This window comes from Epinephelus fuscoguttatus, linkage group LG21, assembly GCF_011397635.1.
Source record: "Epinephelus fuscoguttatus linkage group LG21, E.fuscoguttatus.final_Chr_v1".
In the NCBI taxonomy this organism is placed as follows: Eukaryota; Metazoa; Chordata; class Actinopteri; order Perciformes; family Serranidae; genus Epinephelus; species Epinephelus fuscoguttatus.
The window spans coordinates 12,877,934-12,894,187 of record NC_064772.1 but is presented as its reverse complement, the minus strand read 5'-3'; the positions used below and the strand labels follow the sequence as shown (position 1 = coordinate 12,894,187).

At 42.4% G+C, this 16,254-nt stretch overlaps 1 protein-coding gene across 2 annotated transcripts in view; it reads right to left on the bottom strand.

Annotated features, from left to right (window-relative positions):
• tmtopsb (teleost multiple tissue opsin b) overlaps positions 1 to 14,302 on the bottom strand; it is a 57,639-nt gene extending 43,337 nt beyond the window's left edge. The window contains exon 1 of one of the 2 annotated variants that reach the window (XM_049565657.1): positions 13,616 to 14,302. In XM_049565657.1, the coding sequence (XP_049421614.1) occupies positions 13,616 to 13,997 (382 nt within the window). In that variant the 5' untranslated portion in view covers positions 13,998 to 14,302. The remainder of the gene's footprint in view (positions 1 to 13,615) is intronic. The other variant, XM_049565656.1, reaches the window with a different exon arrangement.
• Positions 14,303 to 16,254: the final 1,952 nt, after the last annotated feature.

Sequence of the window (16,254 nt, the reverse complement as noted above, 5' to 3'; positions counted from 1 at the left end):
AACAAGCAGAAGAGATTTGTTTGGGCCAAGAAACACAAGGAATGACATTAGACCAGTGGAAATCTGTGCTTTGGTCTGATTTAGTCCAAATTTGAGATCTTTGGTTCCAACCACTGTGTCTTTGTGAGACGCAGAAAAGGTGAACGGATGGATTCCACATGCCTGGTTCCCACTGTGAAGCATGGAGGAGGAGGTGTGATGGTGTGGGGGTGTTTTGCTGGTGACACTGTTGGGGATTTATTCAAAATTGAAGGCACACTGAACCAGCATGGCTACCACAGCATCCTGCAGCAACATGCCATCCCATCCGGTTTGCATTTAGTTGGACGATCATTTATTTTTCAACAGGACAATGACCCCAAACACACCTCCAGGCTGTGTAAGGGCTATTTGACCAAGAAGGAGAGTGATGGAGTGCTGCGGCAGATGACCTGGCCTCCACAGTCACCGGACCTGAACCCAATCGAGATGGTTTGGGGTGAGCTGGACCGCAGAGTGAAGGCAAAGGGCCAACAAGTGCTAAACACCTCTGGGAACTCCTTCAAGACTGTTGGAAAACCATTTCAGGTGACTACCTCTTGAAGCTCATGGAGAGAATGCCAAGAGTGTGCAAAGCAGTAATCAGAGCAAAGGGTGGCTATTTTGAAGAAACTAGAATATAAAACATGTTTTCAGTTATTTCACCTTTTTTTGTTAAGTACATAACTCCACATGTGTTCATTCATAGTTTTGATGCCTTCAGTGAGAATCTACAATGTAAAATAGTCATGAAAATAAAGAAAACGCATTGAATGAGAAGGTGTGTCCAAACTTTTGGCCTGTACTGTATATATATTTAAATATGTTATATATATATTTTAAATATGTTATATATATATATATATAAATATATATAAAAAGCAACTAAATGGTCATGGTCTAGAGCCCTGCAGATACAAAAACGCTCACTCATAATCACCAAGGAAGGAGTGGTCTGGAGAGGTGGGGGAGTAATTGTGACGGATCATGCTTGTGCCTGTGGCTTGGAAAAGAAATGACATGACAATTTATACGATATAGTCATTGTATGAATCCAACATGGAAGAAAGCCACAATACATTGAGTATATTTCATATTTTCAGCCACGTTAGTGGCAGCCAGGGGCGGACTGGCAACAAGAAGCAGCCTCAATTTAACACACAAAATTCAAACTGAAACTTGTAGATCAACAAATCCCTAAAAGAGTTGTTTAATTTGTATTGTTGGTGTTAGGTTAATATGTAAAATGATTTTACTAATTTTCTACGGTTTTCCACAGTTGAATTAATGAAATAATCACCTTACACCTGCTTTTCAGAATTATTTAAAACATTGCAAAACAGTCGACTGTTTACACACAGAACTAAGTTAAAACCAGCAGACTCAAAAGTCACACTGTATTCACACTACATGTTCACACAAAGAACACACTCAGTATTAAATAAATTTAGACGCTAGCTACAGGGCGGCACGTTCTGCCATTAAATGTGGTCAAACCAGCCGTCACACACTTCTCTGTGGTCAAATCAGCTGATGCTGCAACTGTAGTGCACCCACATTCCGACTATCATGATAAATGCATTCCAACGGCCCACATCAAGCTGAGAGGGAGAGCTAGCGACCAACGTGGCGAAGTTAGTGGAGGGAGGTGTTAACAAAGAGTATGTAATGCCGAGGTTGAGAAAAAAGACCTCAAACTCTCACAAGACTGATCTTGTGAGAGTTTGAGGTCTTTTTACTTAACTCTGATAATCAGTCGGCGCCTGGTGGCAGCAGAACAGGCTGATAAACTAATAATGGGCATATTGTCATCTTGTAAAGCTGATTTACCTACCCACCTACCAGTGGTCTATTATACATACAGACTCAACATTAGCATTAATATGTAATTTTGTCATCTGATGAATTTAAACCCAAAATCTGAACTCAAATCACAAGAATAAATCCTTCCATTGTTTCTGCAAACCACAGTTATGTTACATTTGTGCGTTATTATGTAGCAGTAAGTTAAAACTGCTCTACTGCGTTCTAACAATGCTGTGGTTTATGTTCAGTTAGATTTAGGAAGAAAAACCTCTTGGTTATAGTTAGGAAAAGATCATGTATTGGCTTAAATTTTCTGGTTTGGTTGCCACTGCTGGCAAAACCAGTGATTTCTCTGTAAAAAAAACAACCTTCTGTGGCACCACCTCTAATGAAAAAACAACAGTGTCACTAAAATCCCATACATTTGGTGAATAAAAAGCAATGGGAAACTCTCACTAAAAGCTGCTGGAAGAACTCTAAAACAAAACTAGTTTTGTTGTTTGGTCTTGAGCAGTAGTCTGCAGCTTGCCAAACCTCTCACCTAGGTGTCACACCATCCACTATCCCCTCCACCTCCCGATGACAAAGTCAGCTCATATGCTACTTCACTTCAGAAACGTTGATACTGTCTTCCTTTCGGCTTTTAAAATTAGCTAGGCTACTCCTACTTCACACGACAAGAAATCTTCCATTTCAGCACTTAAATTAACTTTGGCATTTGAGTACTGAACATACAGCCATTTACATCAGTGAAGGCTACTGTTCCGTCCGTACCATTCAACCTTTGCTGTCTTCATACGTAATCTTGTCACGTCAGCTAACCAAACAACATGCTACATCTACCAACAAGGAAACATTTGTAAGGTAAGAGAGGGGGCACAAACTTAACTATTGTGAACTGCCTTACATTATTATACATATGACATGCAAATGTGACGACTTGTGGTCTGCAGAAACGTACAATGCCAACATTTCTTTGGCGACCGCTGAATATTCACTTTGCTCTTTTTTGGTCTCCACCTAGCGTGCTCCTGAGGGAAATATCTGGCTCTTCAGATGCTATACAGAACTTCATTGAGCGACTTTGTCTTTATGCTGTTTGGTAGCATACAGTGGGTTTATTAGAGCTTTTTTTCTGCTGGAAAAAACTGCCAGAAACAAGGTTGATAAGACTTTGCGGTCCAAGAAATCTAAACAATGAGCTAAAAGCAGCGAAAACACTCCATAGGGCTGAAGGAAATGGCAGAAAGCTTTATTGTTTAGTTTTTGCATGATAAGGTTATCATCTTTTTGTGACTTAAGTAACCACATCTGTCTTCTTGTAATCACAAAATTATGGTCTTGTAATTGCAACAATAAGTATCTTGTGATCTCAACATATTGTTGTTGTATGATTGTGTAATTGCACGTAATGAGCTGACAGATGAACTAATGACAAAGAACAAACTGACAACCGAAGGCACATTATCAATCACCTGTAAAATCATTACAAGGATGAGGAAACTAAATCCGTGTGGAAATTACAACATGATTATATAATAATGGATAAATGAATCTCACGACGACACCCACGCTCTTTTCAGCCGAGTTTAGTGGATTCTTTTAATATGAATGGTCTGCTACCTCAGCAACAGGGGAAACTTCTCTCAACAGCCACCACTTTTTCATTCATCATTTCGTATAGAGATTGCATGGTCTTTCTCCTCTGGGCCTGGTGGGGATTCAGGGGGAACGTATCTGTCCCTAATGTTGGCTTTGATTCAAACATGGCCCACTTCGATTCTCCACCATGCATTTTAATGGGTTTTTCACCTGAGGCCGAATTCTTCCTCACCATCTCTGTGAGTGGTGTGGAATAGATTTATGTTAAAACGAATGACCCAATGTCCTGCACCTGAGTCAGCACAGGAACTAATCATCTTTCATTGTCTCTCTCTTTTTCCGTTGTCCCTCTCCCTCTTTCTGTTTCTCTAAATCTGTATGACCCTCTTCCTATTTCTCCCTCTGTTATTTTCTACCTCACCTCTGTCTCACCTTTTCTTTCCCTCTCTTCTTCTTTGTTGTTTCAGGTCCAACTGATAGCAAAAAATCTTGTGCCAAATCAAACTGTTTCTGACCCAGATGCCGAACAGACAGCACAATTACACGATTACACACGATTACTTCACTGCACACTTTCTTTATTGAATAAGTGGTAAATTAGTTAAAATGTCAAAGAGGAGTAAAAAATGTAATCCAATCGCCAGAATAAATGTTGGCAATGTTTGTTTCTGCACATTGTACATTTCATATGTAGCAGAACATATGAAGCTTTACATTTTTTTATGTTTCTGTTTTACAATGTTATGTTGTGACAATGACGTGGATAGGGTTTGGCACACAAACCATTTGGTTAGGGATAGGAATAGATTGTGTTTTGACTTAAGACACTTGGTTTGGTCGTCACAAATAAGGTTAGAAATGTCCTGTCAAGTCGTTACAAAAAAAAACAGTATTTTTCACCACAAACATGGCTGGAAAAGTCTCATGTCACCGAAAAATTACCAATATTGTTGCTAAAAATACAGCTGGAAATGTCCTGGCATGTTGCTGTAAAAGTACCTGGTATTACTGCCAAAAACACGCCTGGAAATGTCCTTCCATGTCGTTAACAAAATATCTGGTTTTGTTGCCACAAACATGGCTGGAAATGTCTCAACATTTCTGTCATATCTTAGAGAGCTCATAGTGCCCTATTATCCCACCAGCACACTGCGCTCTGAGAATGCAGGGTTACTCGTGGTCCCTAAAGTCTCCAAAAGTAGATCAGGAGCCAGAGCCTTCAGCTATCAAGCATGTCTTCTGTGGAATCATCTTCCTGTTGCAGTCCGGGAGGCAGACACCATCTCCACATTTAAGACTAGACTTAAGACTTTCCTTTTTGATAAAGCTTATAGTTAGGGCTGGCTCAGGCTTGTTTTGGACCAGCCCCTAGTGAGGCTGACATAGGCCTAGTCTGCTGGGGGACCCCCCTATAATACACCAAGCACCCCCTCTCCTTCTCTCTCTCTCTCCTTTGCTAACATTCATGTCCTGTTACTGCATCTTGCTAACTCGGCTCTACTGCATGTCATTAACTCGGCTTCTTCTCCGGAGCCTTTGTGCTCCAAATCTTTACCCCGTATCGCAGTAGTGCCTGGATTGTGTGATGTGGTTGTGCTGCCGTGGTCCTGTCTGATGCCTCTTCTGCAGCTGTTACCATTAGTCACACTTCTACTGTCATTATACACACATGATTATTGTCACATACATATACTATGCTATATTAATATATACCCACAACATATTGTACCACAATAGCCAAAATCATAATTATAATATTATTACTTAAATTAATGTTGTTGTAAGCTACTGTCATTACTGTCTGTCCTGCATCTCTCTCTGTCTCTGTCTCTCTTTCTGTCTCATTGTGTCATACGGATTACTGTTAATTTATCATGTTGATCTGTTCTGTACGACATCTATTGCACGTCTGTCATCCTGGAAGTCTGTTAAAGGGGTTTTTGGGGGAGTTTTTCCTTATCTGCTGTGAGGGTCCAAAGGACAGAGGGATGTTGTATGCTGTAAAGCCCTCTGAGGCAAATTGTTATATGTGATATTAGGCTTTATGAATAAAATTGAATTGAATTGAACTGAATCTGGGCGGCACGGTGGTGTGGTGGTTAGCACTGTCGCCTCAGAGCAAGAGGGTTGCCGGTTCGATCCCGGGTGCGGGCCCCTCTGTGCGGAGTTTGCATGTTCTCCCCGTGTCAGCGTGGGTTCTCTCCGGGCACTCCGGCTTCCTCCTCCTTTGGACTCCCACAGTCCAAAGACATGCAGATTGGGGATTAGGTTAACTGATAACTCTAAATTGTCCGTAGGTGTGAATGTGAGCGTGAGTGGTTGTCTGTCTCTATGTGTGTCAGCCCTGTGATAGTCTGGCGGCCTGTCCAGGGTGTACCCTGCCTCTCGCCCGATGTCAGCTGGGATAGGCTCCAGCCCCCCCGTGACCCTCATGAGGATGAAGCGGTTAGAAGATGAATGAATGAATGAATGAACTGAATCTCACCATAAATGTACATACATATCTGGTTTGTCACCACAAAAAGGGGCTGGGGATGTTCTGATGTGTTGCCAAATAATACGAAAAAAACCCCCACGAAAAACACTGCTGAATGTGTCCCGAGGTGTCATTAAAAAATATCCATTTTGTTGCCACAAACACAGCTGGAAATGTCCCAATGTGTCATTAACAACATTATCAGCTTTGTTGCCACCAACAAGAATGGTAACGACCCAGCATCTCACTAGAAATGTCCTGATGTGTTGCTAAAATATAACAGGTTTTGTTGCCACAAACACAGCTGGAAATGTCTCCACGTGTTGTTAAAAATACCTGCTGTAGTTGATCTCAAACAGTGGTCCACTGCTGTCTGCTGCTTTGAAGCTGTCTCATCTAGGTGTCAGGTCACCCACCACCCTCTCAGCCTTATGACAGGAAACACAGCTCATATACACATGATCTGAACTACATCACTTTATAGACGTCTGCGGTTTGCAGAAATGTACTATGTCAACTTTTTAATCTGTGAAAAAAACTCATTTTTAACTTTATCTTAAGCCTCAGGAGACATCTACAATAGTGTAAAATATAGAAAAGCAACTGGAGTCACATTTGAGTAGCATAAACTTCAATGACACTTCGATCTACTAATCAATATACAGTAATCATCTCAGCTCTGCATGCAGCAATGCATCCTTGTATCAATAAATTCAGTTTAAAGCCTGACTGAACCTGACCTCAGTATCCTCTGTAAGTCTGAATAAGTTTTCACAGCTGTCGATGAAGATTCTCAGTCATCCAGGTCATGGTAATCCTAAGTGCTATATCACAGCTGAGTGCCACAATATATATATTAAAAAATCAGGCATATTCATGCAGGGAAAAGCTGTGTCTTGCATCACTTATAAACACAAAATTGTTAAGCTATAGGTTGGAGTGGTACAAGATCTTATATTTAACCTACAGCTTGTTTGAGGATTTTACAATATGCAGTACAAAACACTGTCTGATTTCCAGCATAACCTCATTTCTCATGGTGACCTGAGCCAATGCCTTCTATTCAAGCCAGTTCAGAGTGTTCAGACGTGGCCAAAAGATTTACAACTAATACCTCTCTCTTTCTTTCAGATATTACCCAACTTTGGCTCTCACATATCCCTGCACCTGTTGCTCCATCCAGAATCGTGACAGTGGACTGCTGAAGGACGACAGCAGAGAGAAAGGACAAAGACATACAGCAAAAGACTGTGAGCTCATGATGAAGACCTTATTCCGGCAGTAGTGACCTGATGAGACTTGATTACAGGCTTAACAGTGCCCAGCTGCACGGTACAATAGCTCTGATGTTGTCTGGGTAACCGCAGCAGGACGGGACGGACAGTGTCTCATTAAGTGAATGAGCAAATGAACCGGCAGGAAAAAGGTGAAATGAAAAGTCTCGGCTCTGTTTTTACTTCAGTCCTGCCAACCTGAGTAGATCCATTTCTGTTTTGTGGGGCCTGAAAGTGGTCCATCATCGCTATTCAGACTGAATGTGTATCCCTGGTGAGATACTGATGAGTAAGTGTTGGAGAGTGTTCACTCCTCCAATCAGAGGTTATTGTTACATATTGCTGGAAAGTACTGAAAAAAACACAATGTAATACTGTATTACTTGAGCTTTGTGACATGGTGCATTATCCTGCTGGAAGTAGCCATCAGAAGATGGGTACACTGTGGTCATAAAGGGATGGACACGGTCAGCAACAATACTCAGGTAGGCTGTGGTGTTTAAACCATGCTCAGTTGGTACTAAGGGGCCCAAAGTGTGCCAAGAAAATATCTCCCACACCATTACACCACCACCAGCAGCCTGAACTGTTGATACAAGGCAGGATGGATCCATGCTTTTATGTTGTTTACACCAAATTCTGACCCTACCATCTGAATGTTGCAGCAGAAATCCAGACTCATCAGACCAGGCAACATTTTTCCAATCTTCTATTGTCCAGTTTTGGTGAGCCTGTGTGAACTGTAGCCTCAGTTTCCTGTTGTTAGCAGAGAGGAGTGGCACCTGGTGTGGTCTTCTGCTGCTGTAGCCCATCTGCTTCAAGGTTGGATGTGTTGTTGGTTCAGAGATGGTCTTCTGCAGACCTTGGTTGTAACCAGTGGTTATTTGAGTTACTGTTGCCTTTCTTTCATCTTGAACCAGTCTGACCATTCTCCTCTGACCTCTGGCATCAACAAGGCATTTTCACCCAAAAATAAAGCATTTGCATGACTCAAAGGCTTTTGTCAACTCAAGGATTTCCTCTTCAGCTGCTTACATTTAACTTTCAAGCATCAAAGGGTAAGTCTTAAAAAATGAATAACTAATTTACATGGAGCTTGGGTCATGCATTCCCACCATTCACTCAGTGAGGCTCGGGGAAAAACATCTGTAGCTTCAGGGAGGGTCAAAATTAAAAGGGAAAGAACAGTAGTGTATTTGTCTTCAACCATCTTGCCAGACTAAATATTTGCATTGTAAGTTTCTTCAAACCACAGAAATGTAACATGTTGAAACTTTACGTTTCTTCATGTTTCAACAACACAGTGGCCAACGTGTGGCTATGCTTAGGCACAAAAACCAAATCCTTATGGTTCGGAAAGGATCATGTTTTGGTTTAAAATATCTGCTTTTGGTGGCACAATACCAACTGGAAATGCAGCACTCTCACCGGGATCCACCATCCCCTCCACCTCCTGATGGCAAAGTCATCATATATACATGTAATCATAACTACGTCACTTTAGAAAAGTTTATATGATACATATGAAACTTACAAATATACATTTCTGCCAACCACGGATTTGTTGCCAACATTTTGTTCTGGTGACTGGGTTGTTGTCTTTGCATCAGAGTTAACAACAAATGGCCTGCCACTGATCAGAGGACACTCACTTTGTGCATTTTCTGATTTTTGCCCAAACAATACGAACAAATGCATCAATACTGGAACATTGTGAAGCCACTTGCATGCAAAATATTTACTCAGCTATTGCACAGATTTAGTGCACTTAACACAAAGATACTGTAGCTTAATATGCACTTCTAAAGAGGCAATGTAAGCTAAGTCTCCTCCTCAGGCAGCAATTTTTTCCAGTCAAACCACAATTCAGTTTGAACTCTGCAGAGTTCAAATCTACATCAGAATGGTTCAAAGGATCAGATTTAACTCTCCTCCAAAAAGTAACTCTCTTCCACTAAAGATGATGCTGTATTCATTCACTTAAGCAGTTCATATCCATTATTGATTAATCTGCCAATTACTTTATTAACAGATAAGCCCAAAGATATTTAGTTTAAATGAAAGAGACAAAAGCAGCTGATCCTGTCAGGTACTATAACGTCTTTTTGGGTAACAGTTACACCTGTACACTATTTTTACTGTTGCTTCCAAGCGTTCATCAGCCAGAGTACAGTGTGGAATACCTCGAACCCTCAGGTTATTTCAGGGTATTTTCAAAATGAGCTGCATTTCATCTTGTTTTTCCACAATCTGATCAATTCTGACCAAACTACTCACATAAATCTTTGATGTCAGGGTACCCGTCTCCATCTCACCACTCCTCAGAGCCAATAAGCATCCCAGTCCAGAATTCAATCTCCAAAGCATCTCATTCTGGTCTTTTTCAATATGAGCCTGTGATCCTCTCATATACAGTTTTGATGTTTTTGGTTATTGCTTGTATATCCTACAGATGCTTCTGAACATACACCACTGAAACACGCTGTGCAGAATTAATTGTGAAAGATCCCAGGTCATGGATAAACTGCAAATCAGGTATATGAATTGTGAATGTCTCACTACAGAGTACATGTCAGTTTGTTGAAAGATGTGCATGAAGCTTTCAGGATTGTATTGGGATCTATTGACCCCGTCAGTAGCTGTATAGTGGAGTTATAGAGAAACTGAGTTGGCAGTTGTTCAATACAGAAACATAGAAAACAGAGTCCGGGTCAAAAATGGTTTGAGGAGAGAACAACTGATTTATAGGAGCAACAGCAACACCTCACTGCACCTTACTTCAAGTCCAAACTAAAGGGAAAACAAGAGATTTAGTAGGTACAGCACCCTGCTCTGCCTTACTTCAAGTCCAGACTATAGAGGAAGCAACACATTTAGGAGCACCAACACCTAACTGGAAGTTCAGACTCCTTATTTTAGAGTAACAGCACCTTACGTTTTACTTCAAATTCATACTCTCAGGAAAAAACAGGAGATTTAGGAGCTGCAACACCTTAATGTGCCTTTAGCCCAGACTGCATATGGATAACTCATTTAAGAGCAACAAAACTTTACTGCAAGTTCAGACTTCCTTTAAGGTAGGGTCTGGAGGATTTTCCAGTTGCTGTTTGTAAACACACATTCAAATTTGGCCCCTCCTATCAGGCTCAACTCTCCCAGGTGTACGGAGCCGGGAGGTACGGAAGAAGGCTTCACAGAAGAGGTTCAGGCAAGGCTCGCGCTGGTGCGGAAGCAGAAGCGGTCCAAGCTCACAAAAACATCAAAATACAGTTAAAGGGCAGGAGCGCTGCAAACAGTCACCACCACACATGAGTAGAAGCCCATAGGTGATGATTAAGCAGGATTTCATTTGTACATGTCTATATTTTGTTTAGTTTGAAAATCCTCCAGATCCTACCTTTAAGAAATCAACTAATCAAGAGCAACGATAACACCTTGCTGCTGGTTTCAGAGCACCAACACCTTCATGTTAGCAGGGACTCCAGGGACGCTTCACTGCAGGTCCGGACTCCACAAAGAAAAGATCAGATTTAAGAGCAACGACACCGCTTTACTGCACCTTACTTCAAATCCAGACTCCAAAGAAAAAACAAGAGATTTAGGCTGTGCCTTACTTTACGCCCAGACTCCAGACTCCATGGAGAAAAAGACTCATTTAGGAGCAACAAAACACATGCTTTAATGCAAGTTCAGACTCCCTTAAGGAAACAGCACATTTTAAGTGACAACAACACCTTACTGCTAGTGCTCACTCCACAGAGACAACTGATTTGAGAGTAACAACACCTTACTTCAAGTCCAGACGCCATAAAGGAAACAACTGATTTAACAGGGAAAAAAACAAAAATTACTGTACCTCACTGTGAGTAAGGCACGCTAAAAATAGATTTTTAAGTGCAACACCTCAGTGCTAGTCCAGACACCTCAGAAAAAAACAACACAACAACACCTTACAGCAGGTTTAGAATCCACAGAGGAAACAACTTATCGAAGAGCAGCGATATCTCACTGTGAGTCCGGACTCAGCTGCAACAAAATGCATTTTTGATTGATTTATTTGGTGGAGTTTTTGCCTACAGCTGGAGGGAGACAGGAAAGGGGCAGAGAAAATGGGAATGACACACAGAAATGGCCTGCAGGTTGGAATCGAACCCAGGCTGCTACAAAGGACTAGGCCTATATGTGGGAAAACACTCCACCTGTTGAGCTAACGGTTGCCCCAGAAAACGCATTTTTAAGAGCAACAACACCTTACTGCAAGTCTAGACTCCAAAGAGGAAATGACAGATTTTAGGGGGAACAACACCTTCCTGCAAGTCCAGACCCCATAGAGAAAACAACTAATTTAGGAACACCAAAACATATGCTTTACTACAAGCTCAGACTCCAATAAGAAAACTAATTCAAGAGCAATGATAATACCTTACTGCTAGTCCAGACTCCCAGGAGAAAACAATTGATTTCAGAGCAACCATACCACCACACTGCACCTTTTTTCCAGTCCAGACTCCATAGAGAAAACAACTGATTTCAGAGTAAGTACACCTTACTACTAGTCCAGGGTCCATTAAGGAAACAACTGATTTAAGAGCAACAAAGACTTATGTTTTTAGGGTTTGTGCCTTTATTACAGTACAGCTTGAGAGAGACGGGAAAGGGTTAGAGAAATCACGAATGACCTCTACAGCAAAGGCTGAAATCGGACCCAGGCTGCTGCACAAGACTCATGTAGCGTACACTTTACCCGTTGAGCTAGAGGTCGCCCCAGAAAACTAAATTTTTAAGAGCAACAACACCTTACTGCAAGTCTAGACTCCGACGAGGAAGCAACAGATTTTAGGGGGAACAACACCTGACTCCAAGTCCAGAACAACTTTTGAGAGCAACACCTTACTGCAAGTCCAGACCCCCCTAGAGAAAACAACTAATTTAGGAACAACAAAACATGTGCTTTACTACGAGTCTCCATTAAAAACTAATTTAAGAGCAATGATAACACCTTACTGCTAGTCCAGACTCCCAGGGGAAGACAACTGATTTCAGAGCAGGCATGCCACCTTACTGCAGCTTTCTTCCAGTCCAGACTCATAAAAACATACATACATTTTTAAGTGCAACACCACCTCACTGCTAGTCTGGACATATCAGAAAAAAAACAACACATTTAAGAGCAACAACACCTTACTGCAAGTCCAGGCTCCAGAGAGGAAACAGACGATTTAAGAGCAACAACATGTACTGAACCTCACAGTGCTTCAAGTCCACGCTCCGTTGAGAAAACAAGAGATTTTAGAGCATCAACACCACTCCAGAGAGCAATAAAACTAACAGAGATCGATGACGAGAAGGTGAGTGAAGGAGAAAAGAGATCTGTACTTTTAGTGCATTGAAAGATTGATTCTTCACACATGTGCACTCAGAGTCACTAAAGTCTAAAGAGAAAAACGTCTAAATTCAGTGAGAGCAAGAAAACACTGACGGCTAGAAAAATAGGTTTGTGAGTAGTTTCTCAGCAGAGGGGTGACATTAATTAAGCCAAGGGCAGCAATTAGTGTGATTGTCCTTAAAGTGCGAGGTCACAGATTTGATCTCAACACCAGTGAAGAGCTCTGTCAACTGTCCTGTGTGCACACATGAACACCAGACACAACCTCTCAGGATCTGGAGAGCCTAACAAGAGCGGATTTATTATGTAATACGATCAGAAATGCTTTTTCCATGCTTTATGATTATTTTAGTATTCATCTCCTCTGCATCTATCATCCTCCCTAAAAAAATGTCTGGGACTAAATATGAATTATGACACATTACCTTATCACATTACAGTATGTATGTCCCTGTGGGAAATTCAGTTGGCTAGATTGAACAGAATCAGCAGTGAACAGCACATTACCTCCACAAATTAATAGGATTGTGATCAAAATTAACTGCAGAATGAAACTGGCTAACAGGATTTTGCTGCAAGCCATGAAAGCATGTTTTCTTCATTTTCTTGCAAGCTGCAAGAGAAAAAAATCTTGCAGAGGAAATCTAGATTATTATACTGCTGTTTCTAAAGCTGCAAACCCTGAAAGATGAAGAACTGATGAAGTGCTGTGACTTTAGGTGCTTGTGGAATCCTTTTGGATAAAGGGCATAACGTGCAAAGTGGTTAAACTGAAAAAGGACATTTTGGGGACCAGATTTTCACACTTCCAGCGACATTTGGAGTTAATTAGGAGTTATGCTAAGAAACGAAGGCCATGTCCGAAATACCACACAGACCCTGTCTAACTGGCGGCAGAATAAAGAGGCAAAATCAAATCTTTTTCTCCTCTCAGAAGTGAAAATGAGCGGATGACCAGATTTAGATTTAAAGATTTAATTCGTTACTACAGCCTGAAATGTGTTCACTTGTCTCCAGTGACACGTGCCAAAGAAAATGTAAACAGCTGCTCACCTAAACATGCGTTAACGAACCCATACCAAACGCACCCAGCGCGTCCGATCAGCCACCGCCCCTGGGTGCTGGCCGCGAAGCTGAACGGGGTGCCCAGCACGCTGACCAGCAGGTCGCTCGCAGAGATGCTCACCAGCAGGAGGTTCATGGGCGTGCGCAGAGTCCGGTAGCGGCAGAACAGCGTAAGCACCAGGAAGTTACTGAGGAACCCGAAGGTGCCGATGAAGCCGAGGCACACCGCCACCACCAGGTGCCCCCTCGGAGTCAGGGACGGAGGAGGGAGAGAACCGGACACCTCCTCGTAGGCGTCCGTCGCCGCCGTGCCGCCGGCTCCTCCCCCGGGACAGTGCGCACAGCTCAGACTCACGTTGCAAACGATCATACTGGGCTGAGCCGCGAAGTTTGCACCAGCCCGAAGTTTGCACCGCGGGACGGAACCATCCAATGTTGCCGCTGTCAGCCCATCCGGAGCAGCAGCGAAGGCGCGCGGGGAAGTCCTCTGTTGCACCGTGCGCGCATGTGGCAGCTTTCAATAAAGACAAAAGAGAGTTGTAAAGGCTGGACTATCCAGTCCAAGAGAGTCGGGGGTGAGTGAGGATTCAGAGAGCAGATGCCGGTGTCATGTTGGATCCGCCCCTCCGCCGTGCGCTCCGAGTCCGGAGAGGTGCGCTCCTTTTCCTGCGCGGCCGCCCGTCCAGCTCTGAGTGCGCCCGGGCTTTTATCACTCACAGCGCCTTTTAACGCGCTGGGGGACAAAACCCTCAAGATGTGGCGCGGGGGGTGGGGGGCGTGTAGCATGTGTGTGTGTGCATGTATGTGTGCAATAGTCTCAAACCATCATCAAACCGTAGATATTTGGGGGGATAACGCACACAATAAGGGAATCTGACTGAAAAGCTGTGTGGCAGGTGCATGTGCGGAGCAGGACTCCACTTTCCTTCACATAAACCAATGTAAACCTTCATTATAGATTTCCTGCTGCACTCTTGTACATGTATTTGATTAAGAGACATCACTGATTCCTCACGCATGATGATCGAAGTGAAGGAAAGAATCTATAAATTGCCTGGGAAGAGATCAGCCCTTTACAGCCTGAGGGACAAGGACCGATTTCTTCTGAGCTCATTTGAAACACTGTGTCAGGCCAATCATTATTTCAAACCAGGTAAATCAAGACAACAGATACTTATGTAGATAGGTCTGTATTCTCTAGGGTGTTACGATATGTATATAGGCCTCTGAGATTAAAAACATCCAATCATCTTAAAGTCAGCAGGGATCGGTGGCAAAGGGAGCCTAAAAGGTTTGGATTCGACCGCTGGTCAGATTTAATCTATGAGTTGAATTCTGAAAGACTCAAAGGCTCTCAGACAAGAGCTCCCTGTGACAAAATGCTTTTATTGATTGTTTTTGACAATCATTCGCTGTCAATATCTGCTTTTCTGTGTTTTCACCAATACGTTTCAACGTCCTTGTGGAGATTTTGCAGCACCAGAAGAAAATGTTGGTGGTGTACACTTCTGTAAACCATAAACACATTACATTTGTTTGTTTCATACGCATCAATTCTGTAATATATAAGCTGATACTCATTGGGAGGTTGAGGGGATGGTGGATGTCATGACACCAAGGAGAGACACCTGGGGCCTGTATCACGAAGCGAGATCAACCTTTCCTGGGTTACCCAGACCTATCCTGGGTTGACTAACCCTAACAATGGCAGTCAGGATAATCGGTATCACAACGCTGGATATCAACTCGGTAACTCAACCCAGGATTGCTTTATCAAGAGCCGTGAACACACACGCAGCGGACCAATCACAATCATGAGAGAAGCGTAGCGTCACTGAGCGTCACTGAGTGTCCTCACAGAGCGCCGTATGTGAGGGGAAAAAAGTGTTTCTCGTGAGGATCAGAGATTAATTCTACTAAAATATGAGGAGGAGAAAAGCAACTTTACAGAAAAGGCCAACACCGTGGCAGCTGCAGGAGGAGGAAACATGCGTGGCAACACATAACGGGATGAATAATGTTTAGTTTTAGTTTAGATTAGTTTATTTGCACATAAAATAAAAAACAGACAGTATAAAATTTACAAGATTACAAAAAGAAAAGTGCCGGAGAGGTTAGAAGCCACTAAAAGCTCAAACATCTATGAAATCACATGGGCTTATAGAGAAGAAAAAAAACGGGTCAGGAAAGAAGAAATAGAGGAGGAGTGTGTTTCCAGCAGCTTCTTAGGTACCCAACTTGGGTGTTTTTTAAGGGACCTGTGTCTGTATTTGTTTCAGCTTTTCGTCCTGAATGTCTGTGTTTTTAAGGACCTGTCACCGTTTTCCTGCCACTTTTTCTCCCCAAACATGGGTGTTTTTTATTGAACCATCAAGGTGTTTCCAGCAGCTTTTTAGGCACCAAATGTCTGTTTTTCAGGGACCTGTTGCTATTTTTCTTCCAGCTTTTTGTCCCCAAATGCAGGTGTTTTTAAAGACCTGTCATGGTTTTCCTGCTTTGTCCCTCAAACATGGATGTTTTTTAATGAATCATCAAGGTGTTTCCAGCAGTTTTTTCGGCAGTAAATGTTGGTGTTTTTCAGGGACAAGTCACTGTTTTTCCTGCGGCTTTTTGTCCCCAAATGTAGG